We start from the raw sequence: 19633 nt of genomic DNA, 5'->3' as shown, positions 1-19633 counted from the left end.
TAAGTAACAAGGAGGATGTGTGCAAATGAACATTAGACAAGTCAGGACTGTCCATCTGCGCTCTCCACACTGAGGGCTGTCCAGCTGCCCAGCTGAGAGAGAACCTATGACCAGCGTCATGTGAACAAGCGGTTTGCTGAGCTCAGCCAGAAATGTTAGGCATGGGTCTGCCGGACAGGTGTGAGCCGGCTGAATTCCCCACTAGGTGGAACTCTGGGAAAACCGCCAACATTCAGAGTTCAGAAACCACCTGATTCACGAGAGAGGGGGTTTTGAAAGAGAAGAAGGTGAGCCTTTGAGAAAGGGCTAGCAATGGTCAGAAAGGCAATGGGCAAAGGAAAGCCGCCGGTGCTTCTAGAACCAGGGACAGTGAGTGCTGAGAAGGAGACGGTGGTCAACAGGGGCGGCTACTTCAGAGATCAAAGTCAAAGAACTGACAAGCCTCCTTGGGTGAGACAACTCAGTCAGCGGTCCTGGTGAGAGCAACTGCAGGTGACTGGCAAGGTTGGCAGCTGGTTACAGTGAACTGAAGTTACTCATTAAGAAGCCAGTTATCTGAACTCTCCCAGGAAACGAATCTGGAAAACTCAAACTCTAGGGCAAAACCTTAACTCCTTCCTTACTGACCTCCAAGGGCTCCCAGGAGAACAGGCCCTCTTGGGGACTCATCCGCCTCACGTGGCCCAGACCAGAGCCTCTGCACAAACCACCTCCTCCTTTTCTCCCCAAAGTCTGTTATGCATGTAATGTGCAACAGGTTTTCTTTCTTTTCCCCCCTCCTCCACCCGAACCCCCAACCAAACTCATGACCATCGAGCTGATTCTGACTCAGCGACCCTATGAAGCAGGGCAGCACTGGCCTCCAGGGTACCGAGATGGTCACTCCTCTGTAAGGGCGTGGGAAGTCTCCTTTCTCCAGCACAGAGGCTGGTCGTTGCAAACTGCTAATCTTGGGGTTAGCAGCCCAACACATACCGACGACGCCACCGGGGATTTATCAACACTACCTCCAAAAACAAAAATTTAAAAAACACCCAAACTCACTACCATGGAGTTGGTGTCAATTCGTACCCACCATGTAGGACGGGGTAGACGTGCCCTGTGGGGTTCTGAGACTGACTCTTTAGGGGAGGAGAGAGCCTCATCCTCTGCTCCTGGGGAGTGAGGGCTGCTGGTCTGAACCACTGACCACTGACCACCACCCTTCCTTCCATACTACCTAGTCAGGTACAAACAGAAGTCCCAAGTCCGCAGTGGGGGTGGTGCGGGAAGGTGGTGGAAGATGTCTGAAAGCAGGCTGCTGTGAGGATGATGAGGCAGTCGTGTTTAGTCCCACAGAAGCATGGGCGTGGGAGAGGGGAGAAAGTGCAAATCCAATTTTTTGAATTTGAGCCTAATTCTATAAACAGACTTAAACAGATACTTTATTTATACTTACATGACAAGCTTTTACTGACATAAGACTTAATTCCCCAAAGGAAGCTGTGAACTGTATTCCTGAATTCACTGCGCTGAGATTTGAGTGTACACAATTTAAAAGGGAAATCGGTGTTATACAGGAGGAACGGCTCCATTTCTAACGCCCTCTGATACGTCTGCCAAACAGTGCGAAGGACAGCTTTCTCAGCAAGAGAAGAATTTTTGGCAGACGAGGAAGTACCCAAGGACATCATAACATTATCAAGATAGCCACCTAATCACACTCTATTTAAAAAGGGGCAGGGGGGGCTTTTTGGTAAGTTCTATTGACCTTGAGAGCCTCAAGTGATCTGTGTGCGCCTTCGAGTAAGTCATGGAGAGCTGTAGTTGGAGACAGCGTGCCGTCTGAGAGGAACTGGCCCAAGCCCAACAGGCAGGCAGCTATGGAGAAAGCACGCTGCAGACACACTGCTCTGGGGGAACAAAACAGACACTAACTGGAGCAGGGCCGTGTGACCTGTCAATCAGCTCGGGAAACCGACGCCATCCATGGCTCAGCTGGCTCTCGGGTCTTCTCAGAGCCCAGCTTCCCGTGGCTTAAGGGACCGCGCAGCAAAGGCTCTGTCCGCAGTCGCGGACCTACACTGGCCGTCCCAGCACCGACGGGCTTCCGACCGAGGAAAAGGAGTGTGCACGTGCCCAGCGAGGTGTGAACATCCCAGGCGCCCTGGCTACATTTTTGGACTCCACCTTGGCCCAACGTTGTGTGTGCGTTCACCGACAAGAGCCCTCAGGAAAGAGCTCGTGAAACCGCACACCTGCACTGCCGGCCCACACCAGGAAACGCGTGCCTCTGAACACGTCCTGATTCCTGACTAAGCACACAGCCCACCAAACCGTTTCCCTTGTAAGCTCCCAGTCTCTGCTGCCCAGGGCAAGCCGTCCCTGCAGGGTTTGTGCAGGCACTCTGGTCGAGGGCCAGCCCCCTTTGCTGGCTTCTTCTAATAGTTGCCTTAATAAAATGCTGATGTGCTAGTTAGTCTTTTGGTCCACAAGGACACTATACTATGGGTGAGTTGGTAACAAGGAAATAATGTCACTTACACTTCCAAGTAATAGAAATATATGGGCAAAATGACATACTAAAAGACATCAACAAAATCTCAAGACCTAAACCTTTTGGACACCGATTCTTAGTTTTTATACAAATATAATTAGAGAACAAAGAGAGGCTAAATAAATCCCACACAACCTTTAGAAGGCTTTGCCTTAGTTTAAAAAATATAGGCACTTGTGGTAAAAAAAAATCCTATAAAATCTTCCAAGGTGCTGATGGATGTCTGTCATTGGGAGATTTCTAAAAATAACTGATAGGAATAGCCATACTTCACATACAGTCATGTGTATTGTCCTTAAGAAAAACAAACAACAACAAAGATAACAACCTCACAAGCAAACGGACCAATTCTCTGCAGACTAACATATGCTTTAACTCCAATAGAGAACTGAAAACGATACACCTCTCCACATTGTTGAGAGAGTCCAAACGATGCTTCACTAGCTACAAGGGCTCAGCCAACGAAAGAAACCACTTTGGAGATGGGAGCTTCGGGATTCAGAATAAGGAAGTCACCGAGGGCAGTGAGCTTGGAAAGTACCTGTATAATCACTTCTTCATTAAAAAAAAAGTCTGTAATATTTTTTCCCCATGTGCCCATTAAACGCGACTTCCTCTTAAGAATCACAAATCAATAGGAGAGGTAGGCTGACCCCTATCCTTGGGTAGCTCAGGGACAAGAACCGGACTGACCTCGGCCGCCGTGGGACAGCCCTGTCGTCCAGCCTGAAGGAACGCTCACTCCTAGTCTGCAGGGAGCCTAATGCACGCCACGTTCCTCAGCCCAGCATCTGGGGAAGTTGGTAACTTATGTCGTGTTCAAAGACAGCTGTGAGGTCTGGATGATGGATTTTGCCTGGAGGGGCAAAAAGACACGGGGCACTGCTTGTGCATCATGAATGCCACTCTCAATGGTCAACCTGACTGTTGTGGTCCGTGTGGGCATCTTGCGGCTTGAGTAATGGCAAGGGCCTGGGAAAGTATGTGATTCCTGCCAAGTGTGCGGTAAGAGCAGAAACTGTGTCTTCAGATCTCAAGCGAGACTCCATCCAGACAGCCTGTGCTGCAGTCAGACTGCTGGCTCCCTTCACCTTCTGAAGGACTTGTCTTTTTCTAACTTGGAGCTTGGGATGTGGCTCTGCGGCTCCAGGGCACAGACTTAATTAGGGGTGACATCATTGTGCACTTGGGAATGCAAGCCCAGGAGGCTCACAATGATCTCTCTCTCTCTCAGGGTGCAGTATTGCACCAAGAAAGCGCACAACATCCCTCTAGTTCTTTAATGCTTCCTCCCCCCACTATTAATGACCCCAGTTCTACCTGCCAAATCCGGCTAGACCAGAGCATGTACACTGGTACAGATAAGAGCTCTCGACACACAGAATCCAGGACAGATAAACCCCTCAGGACCAATAAAAAACCAAGAAAAAAAAAAAGTTTAGAACTTGCTACTTCTGAAAGCATTCTCCATAACCTATGCTGTTTCATTTGCAATGTGCTCACCTAGATAGTGGCAGAGTGGAAAGCAGGACCCAGGGCTCTGGCTTCCGGGCCCCAAACCCTCTCTGCTTAATCAGAAAATAGCATAGTACTAAAGAATTACCTACAAACCCATCGACTGACGGAGGGCACACCACCACGCATCTGAGAAGGGAAGCCCCATCTTTGTCTCTAGACTGTTTTCTGCATCATTGCCCCAGGGAAGCGAGCACAAAGCCAGGCAGGGATACGAAGCAGCCAAGGTCCTCAGAAAGGACCACAACGAAGCCCACCAAGCCACCAAACAGTAACAAAGGATGGCTTTGGACAACCTGCAGTTGTCAGTAGAACTTACAGGTCTCGAGTGTGGTTTTTCCAAGATTATATCCTATTTTTTAATTGAATTTGTTTGGCTGTCATGTGGTCAAACTTATTTAATTTAAACAAAATGTGTGAGCAAGATGGCAGCTTTAGGAAAGAGCAGCTCAAATGCTTAAAAAAATAAACAGGGTTGACCTTTAGAATCAATATTTGCCTTGAATTCTAAGATAACAGGTAGCACCTCATTAGGTGACTAACCTTCGCACCGCTTCCAGAAATTCATCTGCTAAGCTTTCCTTAAGCCCCTTCAGTTGCCATAGACCAAGTTAAATGTAAACGGGACAGAGTACGGCAGGACAGATTTACACAGACTTCAGTTCTTTCAGCTGAACAGCTTTAGGAAACAAAAAACCTCCGTTTTATTAAAATTCGATTAAGAGTTTGCTCCTATACTACTGTCATTTAATGGTGGCACAAACAGTTAAGCACTCGATCACTAGCCAAAAGGCTGGTGGGTCAAACCCCACCGCCACCCTCCACAGAAGACAGGGCTGGCTCTCTGCTTCTGAAAGGTCAACATCCTGGAAGGCCACTGTGAGTCAGAAATCAGCTTGATGCAACAAACAGTTTACCCACTGCAAAAGAACGTCGTCTTACTCAGGAAGGTCAGCTTTGTAAAGTGCAAACAGCACTCACACCACACACCACTGACAATAACCGTGAGTGCCATCGGTGGGGCGCCCGTATCATGTGCTCCTCAAACCAAGCGCCAGGAATGACTAGGAAGTGATAGTGCTTGGACAGGACGGAACCCAGGGCATCGGAGGCATTTCTACTCACTAGGCTGGGGCTGACACAAATAAGCATGCACTCTGTACCTCAAAGAACTAGAGCGGGCCTTAAGGAGATCAAGTATGAGTTCTGTTGGAAGCCGAATGCATTGCCCAATAGAAATCTACACATGTAGAGCAACTCCTAGCTGGGATAGGAGAAACACAAACACGCGCGCGCACCCTGCACATTGACATCATTCTTTAGAAACTTTGTGGAAAAATGCTTTTTATTATGAATCATATTGTTGAGGGCTCTTGCAGATCTTATAACAGTCTGTGACTCAATGGTGTCAAGCACACTTGTACATTTGTTGCCATCATCATTTCTAAAACATCTTCTTTCCACTCGAGCGCTTGGTGTCTGCTCTTCTTTATTCCCTCCCTTATCCTCCCGCCCGCGTGAATCCTTCACCACTTACATATTATGGTTGTTATTTTGTATCTTAACAATGTCCATTGTCTCCCTTCACCCACATTTCTGTCATTCGTCCCCTGGGGGGGGTGTTACATACCCAACCTCCTGATCAGTTCTCCCTTTTTCCATTTTCTTCCCCTTGCCCTTCCCCTCATGGTATTGCTCTCTGACTACTGTTCCTGAGGGGTTACCTGTCCTGGAGTCTGTGGTGAAGAGCTCTTATCTGTACCAGTGTACATGCTCTAGTTTACCCTGGATTTGTACGGTAGAACTGGGGTCATGATAGTGGGTGGGGAGGAAGCATTAAAGACCTGGAGTTGTGTTTTTCATTGATGCTACATTGCCCCCTGACTGACTCATCCCTTCCCTGTGACCTTTCTGTGAGGGGATGTCCACTTGTCTACAGATGGGCTTTGGGTCTCCACTCTAACCCCCCTCGTTGGCACCAATAAAATTGTTTTGGATTTTTGGATACCGGATACCTGATCCCGTGGACACCCCGTGATCACACAGGTTGGTATGCTTCTTCCGTATGGGCTTTGTTTCTTCTGAGTTAGATGGCTGCTTGTTTACCTTCAAGTTTTTAAGACCCCAGATGCTATCCTTTTTGATAGCTGGGCACCATCAGCTTTCTTCACATTTGCTTATGCACCCGTTAGTCTTCAATGATTATGTCGGGAAGGTGTCACAGTGTCTGGATAATTCTAAACCTTTTCAGGAAATTGACCTGAGCTATGGATCTTTTCCCCCAGAGATTCACCTACAAATTTTTGCTCATTTACGGAGGCTCAGATTGCTAAAACCTATCTACCCATCTCAGTTCTGAAAATCTCTGTTTAATTGGGCTAAGAATGTGGTTGAGAAAGTGAAACTCATACCAACAAAGCTTTTGAAAACTAGAAAGCCAGTGCAGTTGTGCACACGCGCATCCTGGTATGAACTCCTGGCAAATCTACTGCCAAACCTCTCAGAAGGGAAGGAAGGGAGGAAGGGTAGATGCCACCGTTCACACTTACCGCTTCCCCTTGCAATTCTTGTCATTCAGGCCACCAATCCTGTTTATGGCAGACCAGGCTGTGAGAGCCACGTATGGCAGCGAAGCCGCTTGGGTATGAGTGAGTGATCCGGGCTTATGGGAGACCTGGGCGGGAAAGCAACAGTCAAACCTAAGCCATGCCCTGCAAACCTGCGCACAAAATGAAGCATTTACCTGCCAGGGCACTCAACTGGCTTCCCGGAGAAACCTGTACAACTCAAGGGTCAAGGTTCACTGCCTCCTCTTCAACACTAGCCTGAAGGAATAGTCTCCTAATGACCCAACCTCCCTCACAAAGGCTCTGCAAGGACGTTTGTGGCCTACACCATGAGATACAGGCTCTTAAGCTTCCTCGTTCTTTATAAAAAGAGCGCTCTCATCATGCCCTTACTACTGGCAGCAGCAAGTCCAAATACAATTAAATCCCCATAGATATGAGCCCCTTCACACTTTTTCTAAGACCACCTGTTCCCTAGCTCCCATTTACGGGAAGGCAGTTTTTTCCGGTGGTCTGTAATCTTACGAATACCCCTTTCTCGCTCCCACCCCTGCCTTCGACAGCCAGTCTCCTCCGTGTTCAACCCTGTCTCGGCTGAATTCATTGCGCCTCCTGTCTTCAATTAGCCTCCTGTTTCCAAGGGTGTCCAAAAGCGCTCGAGGCACCCGCCACCGCCCAGCACTAGCCCTTACTCTCCGTTTGGAGTAGGTGGTTTCCACTTCCTAGACAGGGAACCCAAGAAACAGCACAGGGGACCCCGGAGCTCGCTCCCAAGCCCGGCTCCTGCAGGCAAAGAAAGCCACGTTGGCGGGCAGCGTTACTGAATGATATTGAATACTTTGGTAATCTTTCAGAAGTTCCTGTCCTTTGAGTCTTTTGAAACTGCCCTAAATCACACACCATATTTGAAAACCAGCCAATTAAGTCACGCATATGATGTAAGACATAAAGAGCGTATAGGCTTATATGTTTCATAGCATTTCAGCACAAAGTTGATGAGTTACCTCATTCCCACTGACTACAACAAACTCTGAGAACGTGCCTTGTTTCCACGGAGGAACTGCAGCCCAGACCTGAAACACACACACAACTCCATTAGACACACAGGTATCTTCCGACCCAAGCACAGCATAATGCCCCCCAACACCTACCTCACACGGGGGGGGGGGGGGGGTAGAGCTAAAGAATTATTTCCACATCCTCTAGATTCACTTACTCGGACTTATGGTGGACTTACCAAACCAAATCACACTGTAAACAGAGTTAGTATACCCTGCTGCGTACAATGACTAATTAAGAGTCCAACTCTGAGTACAGGCTCTGGGGCTTGAATCCAGCTCTACCATTAATTAGCCATGCAAACCCATAGCCATCAAGTCCACTGCAGCGCAGAGCCACCTGGTATAGGGTCTCGAAAGGCAGCCCAATTTCTCCTGAGGAACAGGAGGATGGTTTGAACTGTCTACCTTGTGGCTAACCCACCACACCACAGGGCTCCTTCTTAGAGCCTCTCTGTAGTTCACCTGCCTCTTCTGTGAAACGGACCTAATTTTATTTATTCATAGAGATTAAGTGGGTTCTTGAATGGAAAGGAATGAACAGTGTTACCAAGACCAGAGCAAGCCTCTGCTGTTCCCATTTCTACACAGAGTAGCGTATGAGACAGAGTGGAGCTGGCCCGTAGAGCGGATAGCCACGCCGTTCTCCTGTGGACGAGCTGGCGGGTCTGAGTTGCCCACCTGCGAGTCAACAGCTGAGTACTTGCTCATGACGCTTTCTTGGAATGGAAGTTCAAAGTGACAAGTGGCAGGTGATTATACCAAACAGTAGCTAGCCCTGGTGGTGCAGTCGGTGCGCGCTGGGCTGCTAACTACAAGGTCAGCAGTTTGAATCCACCAGCTGCTCCACAGGAGAAGGACTAGGCTTTCTACTCCAATAAAGAGTTAAAAAGTTTGAAGAGTTAAAGGCTTTTTACTGTCAGTTAGTCTTGGCTATTCACAAGGCAGTTCCACTCTGCCCTACAGGCTAACTGAGTCAGCCTCAACTCAATGGCAGTGGGTACGGTGGAATCGTGCACAACTCTTTTCAAGATGTTTAAATTATTGACTTGTATGAGATGTGAATTATATGTCAATACAACTGTTAAAATTAAAATTTTAAAAACGACTTAATCCTTTAGATAGGGATTGTCATAAAAGGCTCTTCCAGGAAAAACAAAAGCCAAAATAAGTCCCAACACTACACATTTTAAAATCTTATGATTCTCCAGCACCAGATTGAGAAATCCCAAACGGAGTGAAGCTATTTTGGAATTATTTATGAAAATGATAATAACAAAATCAAGGAAAGGAAGATTCCAGGCAAATCTCAGTACACGGGTCAAAAAGAGGAAACAGGCCAACAGGATGAAGAGCAGACGCCCTGGGGAAGCAGCCGAATGCAGCTCCCAGCCAGAGAGGAGGCCGGGGCTCACAGTGCACCTCGTCTCCAGGCTTGAAGTACTTCACGTCCAGGCCGCACTCCATCACCACGCCAGAGACATCCCGGCCCAGGGTCAGGGGGAATTCCTCTCCTCTCATTTTCATGTGTAAGGGGTCACGCTTCATGTTTAAAGCGGTAGCGCCATAACCACCTAGAAGACACAACACATATATGTCCCTATCACAGGATGTCAGATGATCACAGGACGGAAGGCCAGTACAAGTCTAGGTGCTCATGGTGGTGCACGGAAAACCTAGTCAGTCAATAACCCACCACACAGGAGAACACGGAGCGCCGTGCCCCTCCAACAAAATGAGTTACACAGTTATGGTCACTTAGTTTTCTGGGCGTTATCATGCTTTATGCAGTTACAGCAGCCTCGGCAACGGTGGTACAGGATGGAGCAGTGTTTCCAAACATCCTATTGGGCATGAGGTACAGCTAACAACAGGTCAGTAACTCCTCACCGTGTTTTTGGAATTCTAATTTTGAAGCTGTCTTTCAGAACTTTTCATTTTACTTTGTAGCCTGAAGATGATTCCCTGTTATGTAGTCATTCATTTTGAAATGTTGTGTTTGGTTTTTGCTAAGTCTGGTGACAAAAGTAATTCTCAAGCTATCTGAAAAAAACCCTCAAACAGAAGAGTAAGGCATGGATATAGATAATTTGATCTTGACAGACAGGTCTATGCATAATGCCCCCTCCCCACCCCCACCGAAATGGCTTTAGAACAATGTCTCTGGAATGAGCACATGGATTCCTAAGAGGAAAGCAACCATTTGGCTGTAGGAGTTCTGATAGGCTAAATCAGATTAATTACTTTATTCTCTCTCTCATTTTGTCTTTAAAAATATTAGATTAGTTAAATTTAGCTGAAAACATTCGTCTAATTATTCTCTTTGTCCAATAAGCGGCTCCTCCAGTGACAGTACCTTAGTGGTGTATTACATAGCTTGATGAGATCACATATCTCAAGAGCATCTGCTCTTCTCTCCTAAGCTTAAACGATTTCTCAAGCCCTCTGTCACTAGGGACATCCCAGACCTGGCTTGTCTCACCTACTGCTCCCTAGCCCACACGGTAAGATCCAAGTCTTCCTTTTCTCTCTCACCCACTGCTGGGCAGAGAGGACATTGGAGCTATGAGCTACCAAGGACAAAGAGAAACCAACAATGGGGCCTGAGAAGTCAGCCAGAGAAGTAAAAGGATTCCCAAAAGCCAAAGGAAAAGGCCTTTCAGAGATGTCAGGTGCTAATGAGGAAGACAGCTTTGTTTCTGTGTGTGTGTGTGTGTCTGTGTGTGTTTCAAATAATATCAAAGGATGTTGCTAAGTTTAAAACATTTTTTAAAGACTGGATTCAAGAGGTCATTTATCACCTTGACGTAAGCAGTGCTGTGGAGCGGTCCATTTGAGAAACATAGCAGTGTACATAGGAAGATACACTAATCCACAAAAATAGAGGTACTGGCCCACGTACATATATTTATACGGCATTACACGGAGGTAGGGGATGTACTTTGGGGCTCTGTTCATACCCACCCTCACTACAAGAATGCTTTATAACCAATTGGCATCCTGAGATGTTTACCCTCCTGACACACTCACTGAAGACAAAATGGGTGCATAAACAAATGTGGTAAAGAGGGCGGATGGTTCCCGGCTATTAATAAATACAGCGTCTGGGGTCTTAAAGGTTTGATGTTACACAAGCCGCCATTCAGCAGCGAAGCTACAAGTCCACATGGAAGAGGCGCACCTCAGTGCTATCATGAGGAGTCACAGGGACTGGGTAAAAGGCATCAGCAGACACATAAAAACCAAAAACATATGACTGAGAATGAGGGAGACTGGAGCGGAGATCCAAAGCCCATCTGTGTACAGTGGAACACTCTCCCCACAGAATGGCTATAGGGAGGGGATGAGTCACCAGGGTGCGGTAAAGCATCCACGAAACACACTCTATGCATCTGGTTCCTTGAGGCTTCCTCGCCCCCCACCACCATGACCCCAGTGCTGCTTCCCAGTTCAGACTAGACCAGGACATGCACACAGGGATAGATAAGAGATGGGAGCTCACACACACAGACTCCAGGAACAGGAGTGGGAACAGTGATACCACAAGGGTAGGGGGAGGAGGGGAAGGGAAGGGAGAAAGAGAGAACCGATCACAATGACGGGCACATAACCATACACCCCTCTCCAGGGGGAAACAACAGACAACATGGGGACAGCAGTCAGTGTGAGAGAGGAAAATAACAACAACGTACAATCTGTCAGGGGTAATGAGGGTGGGGGCAAGGTGGGGGGAGCTGATACCGAGGGCTCAATAGAAAATGTCTAAAAAAGAAAGATGGCAACATATGTACAAATAGGCCTCATTCGATTGATATATGGACTGTGATAAGAGTTGTACGAGCCCCCAATTAAATGATTAAAAGAAGAAGAATAATGAGAAGGAACTGGGAACATGAGAAACTCAACTCTTGCCCACTGGTTCACTGTATGAGAGAGCAGAGAACTGAAGCAGTAGCTAGAGGAAGGGACCTGAGATGGAGAGTGGACAGTTCAGTGTCATTGTCGGTGTTTGTTGTTTTTTTTTAATCCCTAAGAGGGCAGGAATGACAGTCTGCAGGGAAAGGAAGGCTGGTGACACAGGGCAGAGCTGGTGGAACAAGGTGAGAGGGGATGGGGCGTGTTGGTCTGGATGAGACCAGGAATCCCCGGAGCAGAGGAGAGCAAGAAGGTATGGGGAGAGAGGCTGACAGAAGCTGTTTTTCTAACACCAAATCAAGACACGTGGGAGAGAGTATCAAGGTTGTCCCAGACAACCTACAAGTCCCTGAGAGGCGAGGTTGTCCCTGACAATCTTAGCTGCTGGTCTTAGGTGCTGCACACCTGTCATCTATCTGGCCAGGTAGCAGTGTACTCCACTGGGGAAACGAAGGAACAGCGAATGGAATGGTTACAAAAGTGCTTCACGCTTCGTCTTACCTTCCTCTTCTACCAACGTGTAACCCACTACGCCGCCAGAGCGCCTGAGAGAAGGGTCAGAGAGCTGGGCACGGTGCCCTCAGAAGTGTAGAGGCCAACATGCAGGAGATGTTGAGAAACAATCGTTTTCCATTATGGGTACTTTTGTTTAACAAAGGTTACTGTGATTTAATAACAACACATTTTGACCTACCCTTGTATAAACACAAAGCGGCCTACAATATTATTATTATAACCTCCACACATAGCGTGCATGCAAAGAAATTAAAAGTTAACAAAGCCAAAGAAAAAACTTAAAAATTATTCCTGGAATTAAAAAAACTTGCCAATTTATGTTTGTAATATTAAGTCAGAATGAAAATGTAAAATGCCAAAAATAAAGACTGACAGGCCACTACATCTGCCGGGTACTGAAACAGGCAGTAGTTGACAGAGCGGGGAATGAACTTTCAAAGAGTTTTCAGCCAAAGGAGAAGAGACCAATACTGATCATTGGGTGTAAACCTACTGAAAGACATGTCCTGCAAAAACGAAGCTATGTCTAGGCCTAGCCAGACTGCTTCTTAGAAGCAAGGATGATGAGACTTCATCTCACGAACTCTGGACAGAGGATCAGGAGAGACCAGGCCCTAGAAAAGGAGGTCACGTTTGGTGAAGCAGGGAGTCAGAGGAAAAGAGGAAGACCCTCCCAGAGATGGCGTGACACGGTCAGGGTCACATAGGCTCAAACACAGCAACTGTGGGAATGGCAAAGGCAGTGTTTTGCTCTTGTACAGGGTCCCTATGAGTTGAATCCCACTGACAGCAGCAGGCCCAACATAACACAAATAATTTAAAACACACCCAACTAGTAGTAGCTCTTATTACTTTGAAGTAGGCGAAAACATAGACCTGCATGTCATAACAATAAGTCATTTCCATTCCTTTCTAATAGACCTTTCTGACTACAGATCCTCCAAGAACTAAAGTCTCGCCCAGGACCCCTGTTCCTCAAAGGAACGAGTAACAGCTATTCCCTCATTGTCCAGTAGACAACGCAAGCAAGCCACATTAAATGTGCTAGTAAACATAAATGAACGGAATTAATTTTAATCGTATTTTACTCCATAAAAGTATATCCACAATCCTATCAGTTCAATATGTAATCAATATGACATTTTTAATGAGGCAATTTATATTCTTTTTTGGGGGGGAGGGGAGACTTAATCTTTGAAGTCGAGTACCTTTTAGACTGACTGCACATCATTTCAATTGCTCAACAGTGACAGACCTGGCAGACAGTACAGGCCCATGACTATTCACTAACGAGACAATAGGAACACTCAACGTTGAGTCAGCAGAAGGCTTAATCACCAAGAGAGGTTATTCCATTTCTCCAGTCTGGCAGTTCTCCAAATCCATCAAGTCCTCAAGTCAGTATGAAAGAGTCTAAGAGTTTGCAGAGGGGTCTAGGGGAGGAGATGAGTCAGTCAGGGTGCGAGGTAACATGGATGAACAATAGAGCTTTCCTCCAGTTCCTAAATGCTTCCTCCCTGCCCCGCCCCCCCTCCCCCCACTACCATGATCCGAATTCTACCTTGCAAGTCTGGATAGAGCAGAGGTTGTACACTGGTGCAGATAGGAGCTGGAGGCACAGGGAATCTAGGGCGGATGATACTTTCAGGACCAGGGGTGTGAGTGGTGATACTGGGAGGGTAGAGAAAGAGTGGGTTGGAAAGAGGGAACCGATTACAAGGATCTACATGTGACCTCTTTCCTGGAGGATGGACAACAGAAAAGGGGGTGAAGGGAGATGCCGGACAGGGCAAAATATGACAAAATAAGAATTTATAAATTATCAAGGGCTCATGAGGGAGGGGGAGTGGGGAGGGAGGGGAAAGAAATAAGGACCTGATGACAAGGGCTTTCGTGAAGAGCAAATGTTTTGAGAATGATGAGGGCAATGAATGTACAGATGTCCTTTACACAATTGATGTATGTATGGATCGTGATAAGAGTTGTATCAGCCCCTAATAAAACGATTTAAAGAAAAAAGAAAGAGTCTAAGAGGATCTTTCTTTTCCAACTACGGAACCCCAGTGGCGCTTGTGGTTCAAGCTCAGTAGTTGCTCTGCTGGAGAAAGAGTGAGTGCCTGCTCCCATAAATATTCACCTTGAAAAACGTAAGGTGTTCTACTCTGGCCTATAGGCTCACTCTAAGTAGCACTGACTCATCGAAATCCAGTGTGGTGTTTGGGTTTGCATCTGTGTGGCTTTTCTTCACATACCCCAAACTCAAAACTCACCGCCAGACGGTAGGTTCCGACTCATTGTGACCCTACAGAGCAGAAAAGAACTGTCCCAGGCTGTAACTCTTTACAGGAGTACAAAGTCCCATCTTCTCCTGCAGAGAGGCAGGTGGTTTCAAACTGCTGACCTTGTGGTTAGCACCCTAACATGGAACCCACTAGCCACCAGGTCTCCTCTCTTCACCCACAGTGCTTCGAATAACAGAGAAACAGGCAGCAAGCAGAAGTAAATAAGAAAATGCAGTGTCTTCCTAGGCTAAAGAACAAAGATGTGCAGAAGTTAAAACAAGGCCACTTTTCTGTATGTCCTGTTGCTCGTTTGGAAAATACTGGGTTTTGTTGTTGTGGTTTGCATTACAAGCTCCTTGAAAATAGACATGCTGTCAATCATTACGAGTTATCTTTCAGTCATTTTTAACTGTTTAAATCATTTTCAAAGCTTTATTCTACTTTGATGTTGTAGTGTTAGCTCAGAGTTTATTGCATTTTAAGCCAATATTAAAACTCTGGTTAAATCCTAACACAGAAAATATTAATAGCTATAAGTCACATAAACTAACGTTAAGTAATTTTTCAGGTCTTGCAACCTAAATGGTTGGCAATTGTTGCCCCAATCTATGACAACATTCTTGAAAAATTAAAAGGGAACATCCCCAACTTCTCTATTAACTACACAGAATTGTACATTGATTCTGTCATTCATTTTAATTTCTCAATTGGCTCTGTACAAGAAAGTGATATATAATTCATCTTCCATAGTTTACATATGATTATAATCAAGGTCCTCTGTTGAGGAGCAGGCTTCAAGTCTACACATGAGCCCTTCAAAACCCAGACTCGTGGGTAAATGTATATGGCGGCTCACTTAAAACACCAAGGCCAACCGACCAATTGTCCCCAAAGAAGTGCTTGTAAATTTCTACAGAAGATAAAAGTAGGGGACACCCAGGACTGAAAGATGGCGTCTCCCGTGCCCCTGAAGGAGAAGCGCCTCCTGGATGTCAGGATCTCGGAGCTGCCCAGCTGGGTGCTGATGCGGAACTTCACCCCGACGGGCATTGTCGGTGCCTTTCGGAGAGGTTACGATCGGTATTATAGCAAGTATGTCAACGTGAGGAAGGGGAGTGTCGCAGGCCTGTGCATGGTGTTGGCGGCCTATGTGGTTTTCAGCTACTGCCTATCTACAAGGAGCTCAAACACGAGCAGTTAAGGAAGTACCACTGAGAATGCCATGGTGAGGGCGGCCTGCTTTCCTGGTCTGGCCACTTGCCTTGCCACCACCCCCTCCAAACCACGCGGCAAGAGCCCTTGACAATGTGCCCAATAAAAGGTGCAGGCCTGTGGGGAAAAAAAAAAGAAGATAAAAGTAGGTGGGTTCTCACAGCAAGACGGTTGGCATCTAGTGCCATTATCTTCCAACGTAAAAATCGCTCATGAACCATCAGCCTCTTCAGCACTTGAGTGAATTCAACTGCATTGCTTAAAGAAGTAAGGTGCTTTCCAAGTTTTGCCAACATTCTCTAATAGACATGAAGATGACAACATTTCAGATGGAACAGAGCAGGGTCCAGGACATGATAAAACATGCACAATCTGAGCTGATGTAGAAACACAAACCCACCTCGACGACCTGTGACTAAGTGCGTCTGCCGGATTATAGGCTGTGGCCACAGCTATGAAGCCCCCAAGTCATGATCTCAAAAGGAACCCCACTATCAAGGCTTGCATTCCGACTGGTCTTGACCCTATTAGACAGGGGAGGTCAGCCTAATAGGGTTTCCAAGCCTGTCAGTCTTGACAGATTCAGACTCAGACATCTTTCTCTCTCAAAGATTCCAGCTATCAACATTGTACCACGGGGGGTGGGGGTGCTCTTTGAAAAGGAAAAATGGAACTTATTCAAATTTGTATTTAAAGAGATTATACTGCAAACATGGCAATGCCCATTTTTAGGAAATATTTCCTGAGAGGCCGTCCAAAACCTCAATCATTTCCTGTGCACTAAGCAAAGAAGCATCGTTAGAATGCGATTCATCTCTTAAAACTATATCCTTGAGGAAATTACCTGAAGAACCAAAAGAAAGAAAGAATGCGGGAAACGGAGACTGTCTGGCGAAAACTTACTTCTCATGTTAACATCTATCGGATTTACGCCCGCAGCGTGGACCTTGATAATGACTTCGTTGGGGTAGTTTATGACGGGTAACATCATGTTCTGATTCAATCGAAGCACTTCATTCTTCCCATACTTATCGATGACCCACGCGGGCATGACCGTGCCCTTCGGAGAAGTAGTGCTAATTGTTCTGACAACTGCGGGCCTCCGCGCAGCTTTGCTTCGCCCACAGAGACCCGCGGCGCGGGCGTTTCTTCCCAGCACCGCGATCTTCAGGAATCCCATCATCAACAGTTGTTGGACGGCGGGTCCCAACTCCTGCGCCCTTGGATCCAACTTTGCCTCCCGAATTCCGGCGAATTCGGCCACACGGGCACGCTGATTTCAAGAGGAGCATTCAAAACTGTGGCTGAGGTGATGGGGCCCCCGCAGAGCAGGCAGTCTGGGGCACGGCTGCCAGGCTGGGCGTCTGAGGGGCCCCCGCTTACCGCCCGGTGTTCTCCTTCCCTCACCCTTACCCCCGACCGAACCGCTCTGCAACGCAGACAGAGAAGCAGATGTCCACCCTCCCTCAGGAAAAACGAGCCCAAACCAAACCCTTCATATCCCGGAGCTCTTGGGAGGGGGGGAACGGACAAACAGACAGCGCCCGGGATGCCGGCGACGACTTTCGGAGAGGCCCCGAGTCTCCTTGCAGCGGTCGCGGTCGCGTTCCGGGCCGAGTGCCGGCTGCAGAGCTAACCAATCACGTGCGAGGATCATTCGCTCGGGTTCCGCCTTGACCAATCCAGGCACGTGATACTCCCGGGTCCGCTGACGCGCCAAGATGGCTGCGCCCGTGTGATGCGGGCACGGCGCTGACCTCGCTTTTCTTCCCCGTCTCCCGGGCCCCGCCATGCGGGTGTAGCGCCAGGACCATGCTGGGCAGGACCCTCCGAGAAGTGAGTGGGGTGCACTGCTGGGAGCCGGGGGGCAGGGGAGCTTCGCTGGTCCGCGGGCGGGAGTCTCCCGGCCTGACCGCACGTGGAGTCCAGCCGGCCGCTACTCCCCCTGGGCGGGGGTGAGGCATCCCGACGTTTCGCTCCGCAGGCCGTTCTTCCCCTGAGGCGAGCGGAGTCCGGGCGCGAGCACAGCGGGCTCTGAAATGTACCCCCGGCCTCTCTGCATTCCTGCGTGCGGCAACTGGGGTGCCCGTCTGGGTGCTCTCACTGGGCTTCCAAGTGACGGAGGTTTGGCGGTGCCCATTTAGTCCCCCGGCTGTCCCGCACACCTTCTGAGCTTGTGCCATTCTCACCCGTGACCACGTGTGGGCCCCTCGTGGCAGCCACGGTGGCAGGCCATCTCACGAGGGTGTTCCTGCGTGTTGTTGGTGTTACTGCTGAGCCTCTGCTTTACCAAACATTACATTTGTTTCCAGGAACTGGGCTCCTGATCACAGTTCCCAAAATTGCAAGATGAAATCCTACCTTATTAACTTGCAAGGAACACCCTGGCCGTATTTCTTCCCAGACAGATGTATTCTTCTGGCAGTCCATGGTACTTGCAATGTTGTTTGCCTACACCATAATTCAAATGCATCACTTCTCTTGCCTGCTTTGTTCATTTTCCATCTTCCACATGCATGTGAGGTGGGTTAAAATACCGTGGCTTGGGTAAAGGGCACCTGCATCCTTAAAGTAACACCTTTGCTCTTTAACATTTTATTGGTCTGGTACAACTTACTTGCCCAATGCAGTGCATCATTTGAGTTCTTCACTGCTGCTTCCATGAGCATTGATTGTGGGTCCAAGTAAAATGAAATCTATTGGTCCAGTTGTGAAAATTTTGTGTTTTCCTTTATATTGTGTTGTAATCCATACGGAAGGCAGTAGTGTTTGGTCTTCATCAATAAGTGCTTCAAGTTGTCCCTACATGCAACTTGCCATCCAGCAGGTGTGCCATCTGGGTAGTGCAGGTTGTTTTTGAACCTTCCTCCAATTCTGATACCACATTCTTTTTTTTTTCTTTTTTTAAATTTATTTATTTATTTATTTTAACAATTTATTGGGGCTGATACAATTCTTTTCACAGTTCATACATATACATACATCAATTGTGTAAAGCACATCTGTACAGTCTTTGCCCTAATCATTTTTTTTCTTTTCTTCTTTTACATTTTATTAGGGACTCATACAACTCTTTTTTTTTTTATAAACACAAGTACATGATGTTTATTTGAAATTCCAATTTATTACAAGTTCACCCTTTAAATGGGCCCCTTCCTCCTTAAAGACGATAAATCAACATCTGGATGTAACTGAAGCAGGAGAGGGACTCATACAACTCTTACCACAATCCATACATATACATACATCAATTGTATAAAGCACATCCATACATTCCCTGCCCCAATCATTCTCAAGGCATTTGCTCTCCACTTAAGCCCCTTGCATCAGGTCCTCTTTTTTTTCCCCCCTCCCTCCCCATTCCCCCCTCCCTCATATGCCCTTGGTAATTTATACATCGTTATTTTGTCATATCTTGCCCTATCCGGAGTCTCCCTTCCCCCCTTCTCTGCTGTCCCTCTCCCAGGGAAGAGGTCACATGTGGATCCTTGTAATCAGTTCCCCCTTTCCAACCCACTCACCCTCCACTCTCCCAGCATCGTCCCTCACACCCTTGGTCCTGAAGGTATCATCCACCCTGGATTCCCTGTACCTCCAACCCTCATATGTACCAGTGTACAGCCTCTGTCCTATCCAGCCCTGCAAGGTAGAATTCGGATCATGGTAGTTGGGGGGAGGAAGCATCCAGGATCTGGGGGAAAGCTGTGTTCTTCATCGATACTACCTCACACCCTAATTAACCCATCTCCTCTCCTAAACCCCTCTATGAGGGGATCTCCATTGGCCGACACTTGGGCCTTGGGTCTCCACTCTGCACTTCCCCCTTCATTTGATATGATATATATACATATATACACATACATATATACATATACACATACATACACACACTTATATCTTTTTTTTTTTTTTGCATGATGCCTTATACCTGGTCCCTTGGGCACCTCGTGATCGCACTGGCCGGTGTGCTTCTTCCATGTGGGCCTATTTGCTTCTGAGCTAGATGGCCGCTTGTTCACCTTCAAGCCTTTA

At 47.4% G+C, this 19633-nt stretch overlaps 3 protein-coding genes across 4 annotated transcripts in view; 2 read left to right on the top strand and 1 right to left on the bottom strand.

Annotated features, from left to right (window-relative positions):
- RTN4IP1 (reticulon 4 interacting protein 1) overlaps positions 1-17242 on the bottom strand; it is a 44474-nt gene extending 27232 nt beyond the window's left edge. The window contains exons 1-4 of one of the 2 annotated variants that reach the window (XM_075554711.1): positions 16505-17242; positions 9099-9250; positions 7623-7691; positions 6601-6725 (exon numbers count right to left, since the gene is read on the bottom strand). In XM_075554711.1, the coding sequence (XP_075410826.1) occupies positions 6601-6725; positions 7623-7691; positions 9099-9250; positions 16505-16784 (626 nt within the window). In that variant the 5' untranslated portion in view covers positions 16785-17242. The remainder of the gene's footprint in view (positions 1-6600; positions 6726-7622; positions 7692-9098; positions 9251-16504) is intronic. The other variant, XM_075554710.1, reaches the window with a different exon arrangement.
- Positions 15326-15604, top strand: LOC142453419 (ATP synthase F(0) complex subunit f, mitochondrial-like). Its single transcript, XM_075554712.1, has 2 exons — positions 15326-15459; positions 15576-15604. The coding sequence occupies exons 1-2, from the start codon at positions 15339-15341 to the stop codon at positions 15602-15604; spliced, it is 150 nt and encodes a 49-aa protein (XP_075410827.1). The 5' UTR covers positions 15326-15338.
- A 47-nt stretch (positions 17243-17289) lies between the features above and the next one.
- Positions 17290-19633, top strand: part of QRSL1 (glutaminyl-tRNA amidotransferase subunit QRSL1) — a 32525-nt gene continuing 30181 nt past the window's right edge. The window contains exon 1 of the mRNA XM_075554709.1: positions 17290-17437. Coding sequence (XP_075410824.1) covers positions 17414-17437 — 24 coding nt within the window. The 5' untranslated portion in view covers positions 17290-17413. The remainder of the gene's footprint in view (positions 17438-19633) is intronic.

The sequence above is a fragment of the Tenrec ecaudatus genome, chromosome 7 (genome assembly GCF_050624435.1).
Source record: "Tenrec ecaudatus isolate mTenEca1 chromosome 7, mTenEca1.hap1, whole genome shotgun sequence".
NCBI lineage: Eukaryota > Metazoa > Chordata > Mammalia > Afrosoricida > Tenrecidae > Tenrec > Tenrec ecaudatus.
This window is presented reverse-complemented; position numbering and strand designations above follow the sequence as displayed.